At 47.8% G+C, this 16,121-nt stretch overlaps 1 protein-coding gene across 1 annotated transcript in view; it reads left to right on the top strand.

Moving 5' to 3' along the window:
- The first annotated feature begins 283 nt into the window (after positions 1-283).
- MIER2 (MIER family member 2) overlaps positions 284-16,121 on the top strand; it is a 117,332-nt gene continuing 101,494 nt past the window's right edge. The window contains exons 1-4 of the mRNA XM_063954689.1: positions 284-325; positions 733-816; positions 894-1,025; positions 1,131-1,215. Of these exons, the coding sequence (XP_063810759.1) occupies positions 284-325; positions 733-816; positions 894-1,025; positions 1,131-1,215 (343 nt within the window). The remainder of the gene's footprint in view (positions 326-732; positions 817-893; positions 1,026-1,130; positions 1,216-16,121) is intronic.

The raw sequence follows: 16,121 nt of genomic DNA, 5'->3' as shown, positions 1-16,121 counted from the left end.
ATTATTGTATCCATGCTCATAGATACGTTGTATCCAGCCTGTGTATGTAATGGCAGTAGTTCTCCAGCTCTAACTCCCTCCCTGTGCCGTCAGTACACACCGTGAACGAATAAGATACTGTGTAAATGTATTTATGTAGCATCACAGACCACAATGTACATAACATGGGGGGTAATGATATCTTAGGCCAACTACCACAGAGGAGGAAATCTAGTCGCTGAATCTCGCCCAATGCATTGACTCTGAATCAGTTTTCAGAACGTTCCTCTGTGGAGGTGAAGTCATGCAAATAGCACAGCTCCCGGAGACATGGGGCTTGCACACTGTAGGTATATCTCCTCGCTGGATTAACTTTGTTCTTTTGTACATGCTACAAGGAACTTGCCTGTGAGCCCCCTTCTCATGCTGCTCCAGCAAGCCATAGCTGCTACTCATGAAATCATTCCTGAACACGTCATTTTATTACAATACATGCTATGGCTTCTTTGGCTACAGCTGCAGGCCTGTTACACATCTGTATTAGATTTGTAGCTATACTGTAAATCCTGTTTGTGTGTTTTTTATTTATTAAAGCCTGCAATTGTAACTAGATAAAGGATTATCATTATTGTAGTCTCTGATGGGAATTAATGTATTTTGTGTGGTTTTAGGGACACCATCTGGCTGCATGCAGTACTACATGCAATTTGTTTCAAACTGTAACCTCTTCACCTGCTCTGTATCCTTCAGTAGTCCACTGCCAAAAAAGGGTTAATATTAGCTGAGACACTGGCGCAGGAGGAGCAGCAAGCATCCTGGGCCACTCGGGACATACAGGTTAGAAGTTAAATATGGTTTAGAGAGATGTGAATGTTTTTTGGGGTGTTGTTGAACTGAGTATAATTTTGTTTCAGGTGGAAGAGGAGGAGCTGGCCTTCCAGGATTTATTGTCATTTTATGGCTATGAAGCATCAGACCCTTTATCAGACAGTGAAATAGAGAATACTCTATCTGAATCCACGCAGCCCCTTGTCTGTCTGCACCAGGTAATAACCACAAGGCAAACTGCACCTGGATTCAAGACCTCTAAACGCTTATATAAATTGTTTTGTCTAGAAATGTACTTAGTGCCCCGTTATGTTTTTACTCAGGATCAAGTTTCCACACAACCTACACAGATGTCTCCGTCCCTGGCTTCTGGAGGGTCTGCAGATCTTTCCCCCTGCTTTGCTGATTGTGAGTACATAGAAAAGGTATTTGTGAAAATAAGGTGGGGTCAAAATCACTATCCCCCTTGAAGGTTTTGATTATAATTCTGTGCAATGCATTTTCTTTTTAAGACAAACAGAGCAAATGGGCTCATTTAATTTTAAACAACATATGTAGATCTCAGTTTTAAGTATTTCCCTTCATATGCATTGCTCTTATTTCTCCAATTTAAGAGGTGGGGGAGGGCACGCATGTGAACCGATCATCATGTCAAAATTATGTTGTCCAGTCATACTTTTCTCAGTGGGGGTTATCCAATTAGGCGTGGCCTTTTGCTTCAGCGGGGAATATCCAATTAGCCCCAGTAAGCCGGCGCCGCTCATTTAGGTATTTTGTGTCGCCTGCCTCAGGCAGGCAAAACAACATCCCCGGAAAGCGGTGCTGTTTTTACCAAAAACACACGGGTTTCACTGAACCTGTGTGTTTTCGTGAAAATTTTTTTTTTTACAGGCAACCAAATTGTATATCCTGTAAAATAAAACAACCAAAAAAACGGGTGAAACATTGGAAAAAATCTCGAAAAATGAATTTCTCAGGTAATTTTACCCCCCAGTGTGACCTACTTTTGCTTTTGATAATTGTATGTAGTATTAAGACCAGTCAGGTCAATCCATCTAACTAAGACCCTCCAATAAAGGAGAATGGAAAAGCACCATCTTATAGCTGCCATAGGAATGAATTGAAACCACTTGCCTCTGGCGGAACCATGTCACTGTTGCAACAGTAATGTACTTAGAAGGCATACCAGTCTGGAAAAAAAAATCTCCAGGAGTTCAAATGTGTCAACTGTTATTCAGTAATACGTAATAGCAGGCCTTTAATTATTGAGTAATTTAACTTTAATACACTTGATTTATATTCGTTTTCATTGTCCCTTCATTTTTTCATCTTCTAAATAACTTGACAGATCATTGGAGAGAAAAACTTTTGAGAATGGCAAACGTGGGCTAAATATACAAGGGTAATTCTGAAAGTAAAGATCGTTTTGCGTATTCCTGCCGCACAGGTCATTCACCCTCCCAAATTCATGACACTTGGTGGCTATTCAAATGTTTGTTCTTACGCGATAACACCCATTGTTGCTATTCAGTTGTTTTAGGCGCCCTTTAATTATCATGCTTATCGAGCCCAGTTAGACGGGGTTTAGCCGTATAAGCAGCAAAACCCGTCTAAACTAATGGGTGCGACTGGGAAAAGTCCTGTTTAGTCGCCCAAACAGCCGACTTTTCACACATTTCAGCTTGCAGCCTCCGTAGGTGTGAGCTGAAATGTGACTGATGCGGCTAATGGGTGTCTGATCAGAGCAACATTTGAATAGCTCCGGTAGACACCCATGGGGCTAACAAACTCTCAAACATTTGATTCGCTCCCTTGGTCTCCTTAACCTGTTTTCTAAGTGCTGTGCGAGTGGCGTACAGTTACGGTTGTGTATGATGGTGTTGTGCGTTGTTATGAACCCTATGATACAGAGTCCCTCTAACTTTGAAATGAGGAGTGTTATTTGATTTTTGAATACTCAGAAAGGCCTGCCGAAACTTACTGTCAATTAAAGTAGATGTGTGGTGGTGTGAACAGTTCATGGTGAAGATCGACTGGGGCACTTATCACAGTTGTGGGTGGGAGATTTTTGATCATCCACCCTATAGTCTGGACTTTGCTCCGAACGTTTTTTCACCTTTTTACTAAGGTAAAATAGTTCTTAAATGGAAAACGTTTTGGATGTGATGAAAAATTAAAGATTGTAGTCAGCAACTGGAGGTGATTATGTGGAGAAGTAGACAAAGGTACTCTGTTTAAAAAGCAGCCAATCAGTCTCTACTTTCTGGACTACCCTTGTATTTTCACTGATATGATACTCCATTATAAAAATACACAAAGTAATGATTCCTACAATAAAATATGCAGCAGTGTTGGAAAAAAAAATCCAAACGTTCCAAACTCTTCAAGGATGAAACAAGTTGTTATGCTCTTAAAACAATCAACACATACACTAGCGTGCAAAAGTCTGTGGCCAAAGATTATATGTTTACTTATATTGCTCTGTCTTGAGTAATATCAACTGTAATTGCTTCCTAAAATCATTATCATGATTAGAAATAAGACTTTAGGACTTTACTTCAAATGCACTCTACTTAATTTACCGTATTATTTGTAAACACAAGCATATTTCATTTTCATTGAAGTCCCAAGAGTTTATTGGTATGCTTAAGTACGTAATTTAGAGCTGGCCATTATGTTATGTAAGTTGATTCAATAATATTTCTCTTACGTCCTAGAGGATGCTGGGGACTCCGTAAGGACCATGGGGTATAGACGGGCTCCGCAGGAGACATGGGCACCTAAAAGAACTTTCTAGAATGGTGTGCACTGGCTCCTCCCTCTATGCCCCTCCTCCAGACCTCAGTTAGATCTTGTGCCCAGAGGAGATAGGGTGCATTACAGGGAGCTCTCCTGAGTTTTCTGTAAAAATAATTTTGTTAGGTTTTTTATTTTCAGGGAGCTCTGCTGGCAACAGACTCCCTGCATCGTGGGACTGAGGGGAGAGAAGCAGACCCACTTCTTAAGAGTTAAGGGCTCTGCTTCTTAGGCTACTGGACACCATTGGCTCCAGAGGGAGTCGGAACACAGGTCTCACCCTGGAGTTCGTCCCGGAGCCGCGCCGCGATCCTCCTCACAGATGCCGGAAAAAAGAAGCCGGGTGAGTATGTCAGACATAAGAAGACATCAGGCGGCAGAAGACTTCAGATCTTCATGAGGTAAGCGCGCAGCAGGAAGCTGCGCGCCATTGCTCCCACACTTACACACACACATGGCACTGATGGGTGCAGGGCGCAGGGGGGGCGCCCTGGGCAGCAATTAACCTCGTTTTAGGCAAAAAAGTATGTAGTTAGGCTGTGGAGGCAGTAAACCACGGATCCCCGCCATTTTTTTCAAATTCACGAGCGGGACCGAAGCCCGCCGCGTGAGGGGGCGAAGCTTGATCCCTCAGCACTAACCAGCGCCATTTTCTCCACAGAGGCTGCAGAGAACGCTGGCTCCCCGGACTCTCCCCTGCTGAGCATCAGAGGGCTGAAAAAAAGAGAGGGGGGCACATAATTAAGGCGCAGTGAGTGGGGAAATCTATATACATTTATATATATAAAAGCGCTATCGGGGTTGTTGTTTTTTTCCTGGGTCAGTTGGCGCTGGTGTGTGCTGGCATACTCTCTCTCTGTCTCTCCAAAGGGCCTTCTTTAGGGAATTGTTCCCTTATAGTTATATCCCAGTGTGTGGGGGGTGTCAGTACGTGTGTCGGCATGTCTGAAACGGAAGGCTTATCCAAAGAGGAGGTGGAACAGATGAGTGGTGTGTCTCAGTCGGCGGTGCCGACTCAGGATTGGATGGATATGTGGCATATGTTAAATGCTAGTATAGCTTCACTGCATAAAAGACTGGACACAGCAGAGTCCAGTGCGTCGGCAGGTAATCAATCTACGGATTATACCGACTCACAGGACCCGTCGGGGTCTCAGAAACGTCCCTTCTCACAAATAAGGGACACAGATACCGACACGGACTCTGATTCCAGTGTCGACTATGATGAAGCAAGATTGCACCCCAGGGTGACAAAAAGTATTCAGTGCATGATTATTGCAATAAAAGATGTTACATATCACTGATGAGCCCTCGGTGCCCGACACGAGGATACACATGTTTAAAGGAAAAGAAACAAGTTATAAACTTTCCTCCTTCCCATGAAATTAATGAGTTATGTGAAAAAGCATGGGAAACTCCAGATAAGAAACTGCAGATTCCCAAAAGGGTTCTTATGGCGTACCCTTTCCCTACACAGGACAGGGTACGTTGGGAATCCTCTCCCACAGTGGACAAAGCCTTAACACGCCTTTCCAAGAAGGTGGCGCTACCGTCCCCTGACACAGCGGCCCTTAAGGATCCTGCGGACCGCAGGCAAGAGACTACACTAAAGTCTATCTACACTCATACTGGTACTTTGCTTAGACCAGCAATTGCGTCGGCATGGGTATGTAGTGCAGTAGCAGCTTGGACGGATACACTGTCAGCTGACCTTGATACCCTAGATAGGGATTCAATTTTGTTAACATTAGCTCATATTAAGGATGCAGTCTTATATATGAGGGACGCTCAAAGAGACATTGGTTTACTGGGTTCAAGAGCCAATGCTATGGCTATTTCGGCAAGAAGAGCCTTATGGATCCGCCAATGGACGGGGGATGCAGACTCAAAAAGGCATATGGAGGTTTTACCTTACAAAGGTGATGTATTGTTTGGGGACGGCCTCGCGGACCTGATCTCTACAGCTACCGCGGGTAAGTCGACCTTTTTACCTTTTGTTCCCCAACAGCAAAAGAAACCCCCACAATATCAGATGCAGTCCTTTTGGTCGCATAGATCCAGAAGAGGTCGGGGCTCCTCTTTCCTCGCCAGAGGTAAGGGTAGAGGCAAGAGGACACCTGCTGCGGCTGGTTCCCAAGAGCAGAAGTCCTCCCCGGCTTCCACGAAGTCTACCGCATGACGCTGGGGCTCCCCTGCTGGAGTCCGCACAGGTGGGGGCACGCCTTCGACTATTCAGCCAAGTCTGGGTTCAGTCAGACGTGGACCCTTGGGTGATAGAAATAGTCTCCCAGGGCTACAAGCTGATATTCGAAGAGGTGCCCCCACTCCGATTTTTCAAGTCTGCCTTACCAGCTTCTACCCCAGAGCGGGAAGTAGTGCTAGCTGCAGTTCAAACGCTGTGTCAACAGCGAGTGATTATCAGGGTTCCCCTGAGCCAACAGGGAAAAGGGTATTATTCAACCCTATTTGTGGTTCCGAAGCCGGATGGTTCGGTAAGGCCCATTGTAAACCTAAAATCCCTGAACCTGTACCTGAAAAGATTCAAATTCAAGATGGAATCGCACCGAGCGGTGATAGCCTGCCTGCAAGGGGGGGATTTTATGGTGTCACTGGACATAAAGGATGCTTACCTTCATGTCCCCATATATCCCTCTCATCAGGAGTACCTGAGATTCGCAGTACAGGATTGTCATTATCAGTTTCAGACGTTGCCGTTTGGGCTGTCCACGGCCCCGAGGATTTTCACCAAGATAATGGCGGAAATTATGGTGATCCTGCGCAAGCGAGGAGTCACAATTATCCCATACTTGGACGATCTCCTGATAAAAGCGAGATCAAGCGAGCAATTACTGGAGAACGTGTCACTCTCTCAGAGAGTGCTTCAACAACATGGGTGGATTCTCAATCTACCAAAGTCACAGTTGGTTCCGACAACTCGACTACCGTTCTTAGGCATGATACTGGACACGGAACAAAAGAAAGTTTTCCTCCCGTTGGAAAAAGTCCAGGACCTCCAGAACATGGTCCGAGAACTACTAAAGCCGAAAAGAGTGTCAGCTCATCAATGTACTCGGGTTCTGGGGAAAATGGTGGCAACTTACGAGGCCATTCCCTTTGGCAGGTTCCATGCAAGGACGTTTCAATGGGATCTTCTGGACAAATGGTCTGGGTCCCATCTACAATTACATCAAAAAATAACACTGTCCCCCAGGGCCAGGGTGTCTCTTCTATGGTGGCTACAAAGTGCTCACCTTCTAGAGGGTCGCAGGTTCGGCATTCAGGACTGGATCCTGGTAACCACGGACGCGAGCCTCCGAGGATGGGGAGCAGTCACCCAAGGAAGACATTTTCAGGGACTATGGTCAGACCAGTGTCACAACTGAAGGCTGGTGCTGACCAGGGGGAAGCCTCAGTTGTAGGGGCTGAGGTATATGTGTACCTGGGAGGCAGTACAGGGTTCTTGGACATGCAGGGAACCTTTAGAACAAATGCCCGAAGGCGTGACCACGACAACAAGGGAAAGTTCAAAGGTTTTATTAAACGCAGTTCAGAGGAATACTGATGACTTGGTACTGGTAATAGGAAACACAGTTCAGAGAAATACTTGGGATCGATGACAGAACACCGATGGTGACTTGGAATCGATGACGGAACACCGATGGTTACTTTGGGATCGTTGGTAAGCTTTGAGTGAAGCTGGGGTTCGCAGATAGAAATGCACTATTGTACTTAGAAGCACAGGTGAAGCATGAAGTGATGCTGGGGATCGCTGGAGAATGGCTGCTGGGAAGCCGGAGTTCAGACACAGGTGAATCAGGGTAGATTGGAGTGTCGGGTTACACTGCAGAGTATAATCACCAGGGAGTCAGGCTGTACTGCAGAGAAAGTCCATGGGAGAACTGCACACTGGAATCACTGAAGACAATTGAAGCACTGACATCTTTCCACCCCAGGAACAGGATATTTATACCTGCTGGGAAGCAGGGATTGGCTGGCTGATTAACCATAGACCAGAGTGCAGCTGCTGTGTAATCAGGCTGAGAGCAGAGTGCAGCTGATAGGCTGAAAGGTAACGTGATTAGGAAAACATGGCTGCGCCCATGGTAGCTTTTGGAGGGAAAGATTGTTTGTAACTTGAATGTGAGCTTTAACCATGAAGCTGCCAGAATCACAGTAAAGAGATTTGAGACAATGAGATGCAGCGTGCTGCACACAGACAGTGCAGATGGAATCCAGGCTTGGAACACTGGGACAGTCTCAGGAGGCATTTGGAAGGTAAATACTGATAAGGAATTACCTAGATCGTGACAGCATCCCCTCCTTTAGGAGTGGCCCCAGGACACTTCTTATAAGTTCTTTACCTGAACAAATGGAAGGATCTAGATTGAATCCTGATGAACTTGAACTGGCTGGGACCAGAGGAGACTGTACCGGATCTATGGACGAGACCAAATTAAGTCCAGACAACCTTGAACCGGTTGAGACCGGCGGAGACTTTAGACCGACGGATAGGACCGGATTAGATCCGAAGGTATTGGAATTGGCTGGAAGCGAAGGAGGCTGATCTGGACAGACGGATGGGACCGGATTGGGTCCAGAAAAGCTTGAACCGGCTGGGACCGGAGGAGTCTTCGGATTGACGGTTGAATCAGCTGGAACTGAAGGAGTCTTTGGACCTACGGATGGAACCGGATTGGGTCCAGAGATATCGGAATCGGCTGTAACCGAAGGAATCTTCAGACAGACGGATGGAACCGGATTGAGTCTAAAGACAGTTGAATCAGCTGGAACTGAAGGAGTCAGAATCCGGTTAGAACCGGAATGAGTGGTATCCGAGTGTTCAGTTAGACCATCCTGGACCTGGTCCATGCTGGATGCCAACAGGGTGGTGCTCTCTGAAGACGGCAAACAGGAGTTTATAACTGCATCTGTAGCACAAAAATTTCCATCTGGGAACTTGGCTCTGGATACTTCCCTTGGGACTGAAACTTTGGGGACCCCTCCTGGGGTTGATGAATCAGACACCTCTCTCAGGGTTGTTTTCTCCAGCACCCCTCCTGGGGTTGACAGATCAGAAACTCCTTTTTGAGAAGACTCATATGCCCCTACTAGAGCTTGAACTTTGGATACCCCTCCTTGTGCTGTAGACACAGACGCCCCTCCTTGTGCTGTAGACACAGACGCCCCTCCTTGGGCTGTAGACACAGACGCCCCTCCTTGGGCTGTAGACACAGACGCCCCTCCTTGGGCTGTAGACACAGACGCCCCTCCTTGGGCTGTAGACACAGACGCCCCTCCTTGGGCTGTAGACACAGACGCCCCTCCTTGGGCTGTAGACACAGACGCCCCTCCTTGGGCTGAGTAAAGAGCATCATCATTCCAGGAAATTTCGGACGCTAGGATCTGGTACTGTACCAGATATTTACCGACTGTTCGTGTCCCCTGACGTAGCCGAAGGATATCAGAGGAGGCAGAGGTCACACGACCTGGTTCATCAAAGATGCGCCTGAAGGTTGCCACGAAATCTGCATATGAAGAGAGCAGGGCATCAGATTTCTCCCATAGAGGTGATACCCAATCGAGGGCAGAACCACTGAGGAGGGAGATGATGTAAGCAACCTTGGTGCGGTCAGTTGGGAAACTGCCAGGCTGTAACTCAAAATATATCTCACACTGATTTAGGAAACCCCGACAGGCTTTTGCGGAACCATCAAACTTGGCAGGTGTCGGTAAATGGAGACAAGGAGCAGAAACGGGAATGGTGGGTGGGGATACCACCAAAGGTACTGCAGTCGGCACACTGGACGCCCCTGAACCACGGAGGGTTACTTGTATTCCATCCAGTCGAGAGGAGAGGTCCTGGAGACAGCGGATCACATGGCCCTGTGCAGTCTCCTGACGTTCAAGGCAGGCTGCAAATTCTTGCATCGGCCTGGTCGCTTGGACCTGGTCTCCGGCCGGATCCATTGAGTCAGTGCTTACTGTCACAACTGAAGGCTGGTGCTGACCAGGGGGAAGCCTCAGTTGTAGGGGCTGAGGTATATGTGTACCTGGGAGGCAGTACAGGGTTCTTGGACATGCAGGGAACCTTTAGAACAAATGCCCGAAGGCGTGACCACGACAACAAGGGAAAGTTCAAAGGTTTTATTAAACACAGTTCAGAGGAATACTGATGACTTGGTACTGGTAATAGGAAACACAGTTCAGAGAAATACTTGGGATCGATGACGAAACACCGATGGTGACTTGGAATCGATGACGGAACACCGATGGTTACTTTGAGATCGTTGGTAAGCTTTGAGTGAAGCTGGGGTTCGCAGATAGAAATGCACTATTGTACTTAGAAGCACAGGTGAAGCATGAAGTGATGCTGGGAATCGCTGGAGAAGAAGCTGGAGAATGGCTGCTGGGAAGCCGGAGTTCAGACACAGGTGAATCAGGGTAGACTGGAGTGTCGGGTTACACTGCAGAGTATAATCACCAGGGAGTCAGGCTGTACTGCAGAGAAAGTCCATGGGAGAACTGCACACTGGAATCACTGAAGACAATTGAAGCACTGACATCTTTCCACCCCAGGAACAGGATATTTATACCTGCTGGGTAGCAGGGATTGGCTGGCTGATTAACCAGAGACCAGAGTGCAGCTGCTGTGTAATCAGGCTGAGAGCAGAGTGCAGCTGATAGCTGAAAGGTAACATGTGATTAGGAAAACATGGCTGTGCCCATGGTAGCTTTTGGAGGGAAAGATTGTTTGTAACTTGAATGTGAGCTTTAACCATGAAGCTGCCAGAATCACAGTAAAGAGATTTGAGACAATGAGATGCAGCGTGCTGCACACAGACAGTGCAGATGGAATCCAGGCTTGGAACACTGGGACAGTCTCAGGAGGCATTTGGAAGGTAAATACTGATAAGGAATTACCTAGATCGTGACAACCAGGAGTCCTGTCTACACATCAACGCGTTGGAGCTAAGGGCCATATACAATGGCCTTCGACAAGCGGAGAATCTTCTTCGCAACCTACCGGTTTTGATTCAATCAGACAATGTCACAGCAGTAGCTCATGTGAACCGCCAAGGCGGTACAAGAAGCAGAGTCACGATGGCGGAAGCCACCAGGATTCTTCGCTGGGCGGAAAATCACGTAAGCGCTCTGTCAGCTGTCTTCATTCCGGGAGTGGACAACTGGGAAGCAGACTTCCTCAGCAGACACGATCTCCATCCAGGTGAGTGGGGACTTCATCAAGAAGTCTTTGCAGAGATAACGGGTCTCTGGGGAGTTCCTCAAATAGACATGATGGCGTCACGCCTCAACAAGAAGCTTTGGAGGTATTGTGCCAGGTCCCGGGACCCTCAGGCAATAGCAGTAGACGCTCTGGTAACGCCATGGGTGTTCCAGTCGGTCTATGTGTTTCCTCCGCTTCCTCTCATCACAAAAGTGTTGAGGATCATAAGACGAAAAAGAGTACAGACAATACTCATTGTTCCAGACTGGCCTCGAAGGGCCTGGTACTCAGATCTTCAGGAGATGCTCACAGAAGATCCTTGGCCTCTTCCTCTAAGAGAGGACCTGTTACAGCAGGGGCCCTGTCTGTTCCAAGACTTACTGCGGTTACGTTTGACGGCATGGCGGTTGAACGCCGGATCCTAGCGGAGAAGGGTATTCCGGAGGAGGTCATACCTACTCTAATAAAGGCTAGGAAGGAGGTAACGTCAAAACATTATCACCGTATCTGGCGGAAATATGTCTCTTGGTGTGAAACCAAGAATGCTCCTACGGGAGATTTCCATCTGGGTCGTTTTCTCCACTTCCTACAGACAGGAGTGGATATGGGCCTAAAGTTAGGCTCTGTTAAAGTACAGATTTCGGCTTTGTCAATATTCTTTCAGAAGGAATTGGCTTTTCTTCCAGAAGTCCAGACTTTTGTAAAAGTAGATCCAGCCTCCTTTTGTGCCCCCAGTGGCACCATGGGACCTGTACGTGGTGTTGCAGTTCCTTAAATCACACTGGTTTGAACCCCTTAAAACGGTGGAGTTAAAATTTCTCACCTGGAAGGTGGTCATGTTGTTAGCCTTGGCATCTGTGAGGCGTGTGTCAGAATTGGCGGCCTTGTCTTACAAGAGCCCTTACTTGATTTTTCATGTGGATAGAGCGGAATTGAGGACGAGTCCTCAATTTTTTCCCAAGGTGGTGTCTTCATTTCATATGAACCAACCTATAGTGGTGCCTGTGGCTACGAGTGACTTGGAGGATTCCATGTCCCTGGATGTAGTCAGGGCCTTAAAAATGTATGTAGCCAGGACGGCTAGAATTAGGAAAACAGATGCATTGTTTGTCCTGTATGCTGCCAACAAGATTGGCGCGCCTGCTTCGAAGCAGACTATTGCTCGCTGGATCTGTAACACGATTCAGCAGGCTTATGTTACGGCTGGATTGCCGTTACCGCATTCAGTAAAGGCCCATTCCGCTAGGAAGGTGGGCTCTTCTTGGGCGGCTGCCCGGGGCATCTCGGCATTACATCTTTGCCGAGCAGCAACTTGGTCGGGGTCAAACACTTTTGCTAAATTCTACAAGTTTGATACCCTGGCTGATGAGGACCTAGCATTTGCTCAGTCGGTACTGCAGAGTCATCCGCACTATCCCGCCCGATTGGGAGCTTTGGTATAAACCCCATGGTCCTTACGGAGTCCCCAGCATCCTCTAGGACGTAAAAGAAAATAAGATTTTAAACCTACCGGTAAATCTTTTTCTCCTAGTCTGTAGAGGATGCTGGGCGCCCGTCCCAGTGCGGAAAATCTGCAAGACTTGTATATAGTTTTCTCTAACGTCCTAAGTGGATGCTGGGACTCCGTAAGGACCATGGGGAATAGCGGCTCCACAGGAGACTGGGCACAAAAGTAAAAGCTTGAACTAGCTGGTGTGCACTGGCTCCTCCCCCTATGACCCTCCTCCAAGCCTCAGTTAGATTTTTGTGCCCGAACGAGAAGGGTGCATGCTAGGTGGCTCTCCTGAGCTGCTTAGAGTAAAAGTTTATTTTAGGTTTTTTATTTTCAGTGAGTCCTGCTGGCAACAGGCTCACTGCATCGTGGGACTAAGGGGAGAAGAAACGAACTCACCTGCGTGCAGAGTGGATTGGGTTTCTTAGGCTACTGGACATTAGCTCCAGAGGGACGATCACAGGTTCAGCCTGGATGGGTCCCGGAGCCGCGCCGCCGGCCCCCTTACAGAGCCAGAAGAACGAAGAGGTCCGGTGAAATTGGCGTCAGAAGACGTTCCTGTCTTCAACTAAGGTAGCGCACAGCACTGCAGCTGTGCGCCATTGCTCTCAGCACACTTCACACTCCGGTCACTGAGGGTGCAGGGCGCTGGGGGGGAGCGCCCTGAGACGCAATAATAACAGAAATACCTTAGGATGGCAAAAGAAATACATCACATATAGCTCCTGGGCTATATGGATGTATTAAACCCCTGCCAGTTTTCCAGAAAAAAGCGGGAGATAGGCTCCGCCCCTTCACGACGGCCTTATCTCCTCAGCACACAAGCGCCATTTTCCCTCACAGTTCCGCTGGAAGGACGGCTCCCTGACTCTCCCCTGCAGTCCCTACAGAATCAGGGTAAAAACGAGAGAGGGGGGGCACTATTGGCAGCTAAATTATAAACAGCAGCTATAAAAGGGAGTAACACTTATATAAGGTTATCCCTATATATATATATATATATATATATATAGCGCTCTGGTGTGTGCTGGCAAACTCTCCCTATGTCTCCCCAAAGGGCTAGTGGGGTCCTGTCCTCTATCAGAGCATTCCCTGTGTGTGTGCTGGGTGTCGGTACGATTGTGTCGACATGTATGAGGAGGAAAATGATGTGGAAGCAGAGCAATTGCCTGTATTAGTGATGTCACCCCCTAGGGAGTCGACACCTGACTGGATGGTTGTATTTAAAGAACTACGTGACAATGTCAGCACTTTACAAAAAACTGTTGACGACATGAGACAGCCGACAAATCAATTAGTGCCTGTCCAGGCGTCTCAGACACCGTCAGGGGCGATAAAACGCCCGTTACCTCAGTGGGTCGACACAGACCCAGACACGGATACTGAGTCCAGTGTCGACGGTGAGGAGACAAACGTAATGTCCAGTAGGGCCACACGTTACATGATCACGGCAATGAAGGAGGCATTGAACATTTCTGACACTACAAGTACCACAAAGAAGGGTATTATGTGGGGAGTGAAAAAACTACCAGTAGCTTTTCCTGAGTCAGATGAATTAAATGAGGTGTGTGATAAAGCGTGGGTTTCCCCCGATAAAAAAGTGCTAATTTCTAATAAATTATTGGCACTATACCCTTTCCCGCCAGAGGTTAGGGCGCGTTGGGAAACACCCCCTAGAGTAGATAAAGCGCTCACACGTTTATCTAAACAAGTAGCGTTACCGTCTCCTGATACGGCCGCCCTCAAAGAACCAGCGGATAGAAGGCTGGAAAATATCCTGAAGGGTATATACACACATACTGGTGTTATACTGCGACCAGCAATCGCATCAGCCTGGATGTGCAGTGCTGGAGTGGCGTGGTCGGATTCCCTGACTGAAAATATTGATACCCTGGATAGGGACAGTATATTACTAACTATAGAGCATTTGAAGGATGCATTACTATATATGCGTGATGCACAGAGGGATATTTGCACCCTGGCATCAAGAGTGAGTGCTATGTCCATTTCTGCCAGAAGAGCGTTATGGACGCGACAGTGGTCAGGGGATGCGGATTCCAAACGACATATGGAAGTATTGCCGTTTAAAGGGGAGGAGTTATTTGGGGCCGGTCTATCGGACCTGGTGGCCACGGCAACGGCCGGAAAGTCCACCTTTTTACCCCAGGTCACCTCTCAGCAGAAAAAGACACCGTCTTTTCAAACTCAGTCCTTTCGTTCCCATAAGTACAGGCGGGCAAAAGGCCACTCATTTCTGCCCCGGGGCAGAGGAAGAGGAAAAAGACTGCACCAGGCAGCCTCTTCCCAGGAGCAGAAGCCCTCCTCTGCTTCTGCCAAGTCTTCAGCATGACGCTGGGGCTTTACAAGCGGACTCGGACACGGTGGGGGCCCGTCTCAAAAATTTCAACGCGCAGTGGGCTCACTCGCAAGTGGACCCCTGGATTCTGCAGGTAGTATCACAGGGGTACAAACTGGAATTCGAGACGTCTCCCCCTCGCCGGTTCCTGAAGTCTGCTCTACCAAAGTCTCCCTCCGACAGGGAGGCAGTTTTGGAAGCCATTCACAAGCTGTATTCCCAGCAGGTGATAATCAAGGTACCTCTCCTACAACAGGGAAAGGGGTATTATTCCACGCTGTTTGTGGTACCGAAGCCGGACGGCTCGGTGAGACCAATTTTAAATTTAAAATCCTTGAACACTTACATAAAGAGGTTCAAATTCAAGATGGAGTCTCTCAGAGCAGTGATAGCAAACCTGGAAGAAGGGGACTATATGGTGTCTCTGGACATCAAAGATGCTTATCTCCACGTCCCAATCTACCCTTCTCACCAAGGGTACCTCAGGTTTGTAGTACAAAACTGTCATTATCAGTTTCAGACGCTGCCGTTTGGATTGTCCACGGCACCTCGGGTCTTTACCAAGGTAATGGCCGAAATGATGATTCTTCTTCGAAGAAAAGGCGTTTTAATTATCCCTTACTTGGACGATCTCCTGATAAGGGCAAGGTCCAGGGAACAGTTAGAAGTCGGAGTAGCACTATCTCAGTTAGTGTTACGTCAGCACGGGTGGATTCTAAATATTCCAAAATCGCAGCTGATTCCAACGACACGTCTCCTGTTCCTAGGAATGATTCTGGACACAGTCCAGAAAAAGGTGTTTCTCCCAGAGGAGAAGGCCAGGGAGTTATCCGAGCTAGTCAGGAATCTCCTAAAACCAGGCCAGGTGTCGGTGCATCAGTGCACGAGGGTCCTGGGAAAAATGGTGGCTTCTTACGAAGCGATTCCATTCGGAAGATTCCATGCAAGAACGTTTCAGTGGGATCTTCGGGACAAATGGTCCGGATCGCATCTTCAGATGCATCAGCGGATAACCCTGTCGCCAAGGACAAGGGTGTCTCTTCTGTGGTTGCTGCAGAGTGCTCATCTACTAGAGGGCCGCAGATTCGGCATTCAGGATTGGATCCTGGTGACCACAGATGCCAGCCTGAGAGGCTGGGGAGCAGTCACACAGGGACAAAATTTCCATGGCTTGTGGTCAAGCATGGAAACATCTCTTCATATAAACATTCTGGAACTAAGGGCCATTTCCAATGCCCTAAGTCAAGCAAAACCCCTGCTTCAGGGTCAGGCGGTATTGATCCAATCGGACAACATCACGTCAGTCGCCCACGTAAACAGACAGGGCGGCACGAGAAGCAGGAGGGCGATGGCAGAAGCTGCAAGGATTCTTCGCTGGGCGGAGAATCATGTGATAGCACTGTCAGCAGTGTTCATTCCGGGAGTGGACAACTGGGAAGCGGACT

This window comes from Pseudophryne corroboree, chromosome 1 (genome assembly GCF_028390025.1).
Source record: "Pseudophryne corroboree isolate aPseCor3 chromosome 1, aPseCor3.hap2, whole genome shotgun sequence".
NCBI classification, from domain to species: Eukaryota; Metazoa; Chordata; class Amphibia; order Anura; family Myobatrachidae; genus Pseudophryne; species Pseudophryne corroboree.
This window is presented reverse-complemented; position numbering and strand designations above follow the sequence as displayed.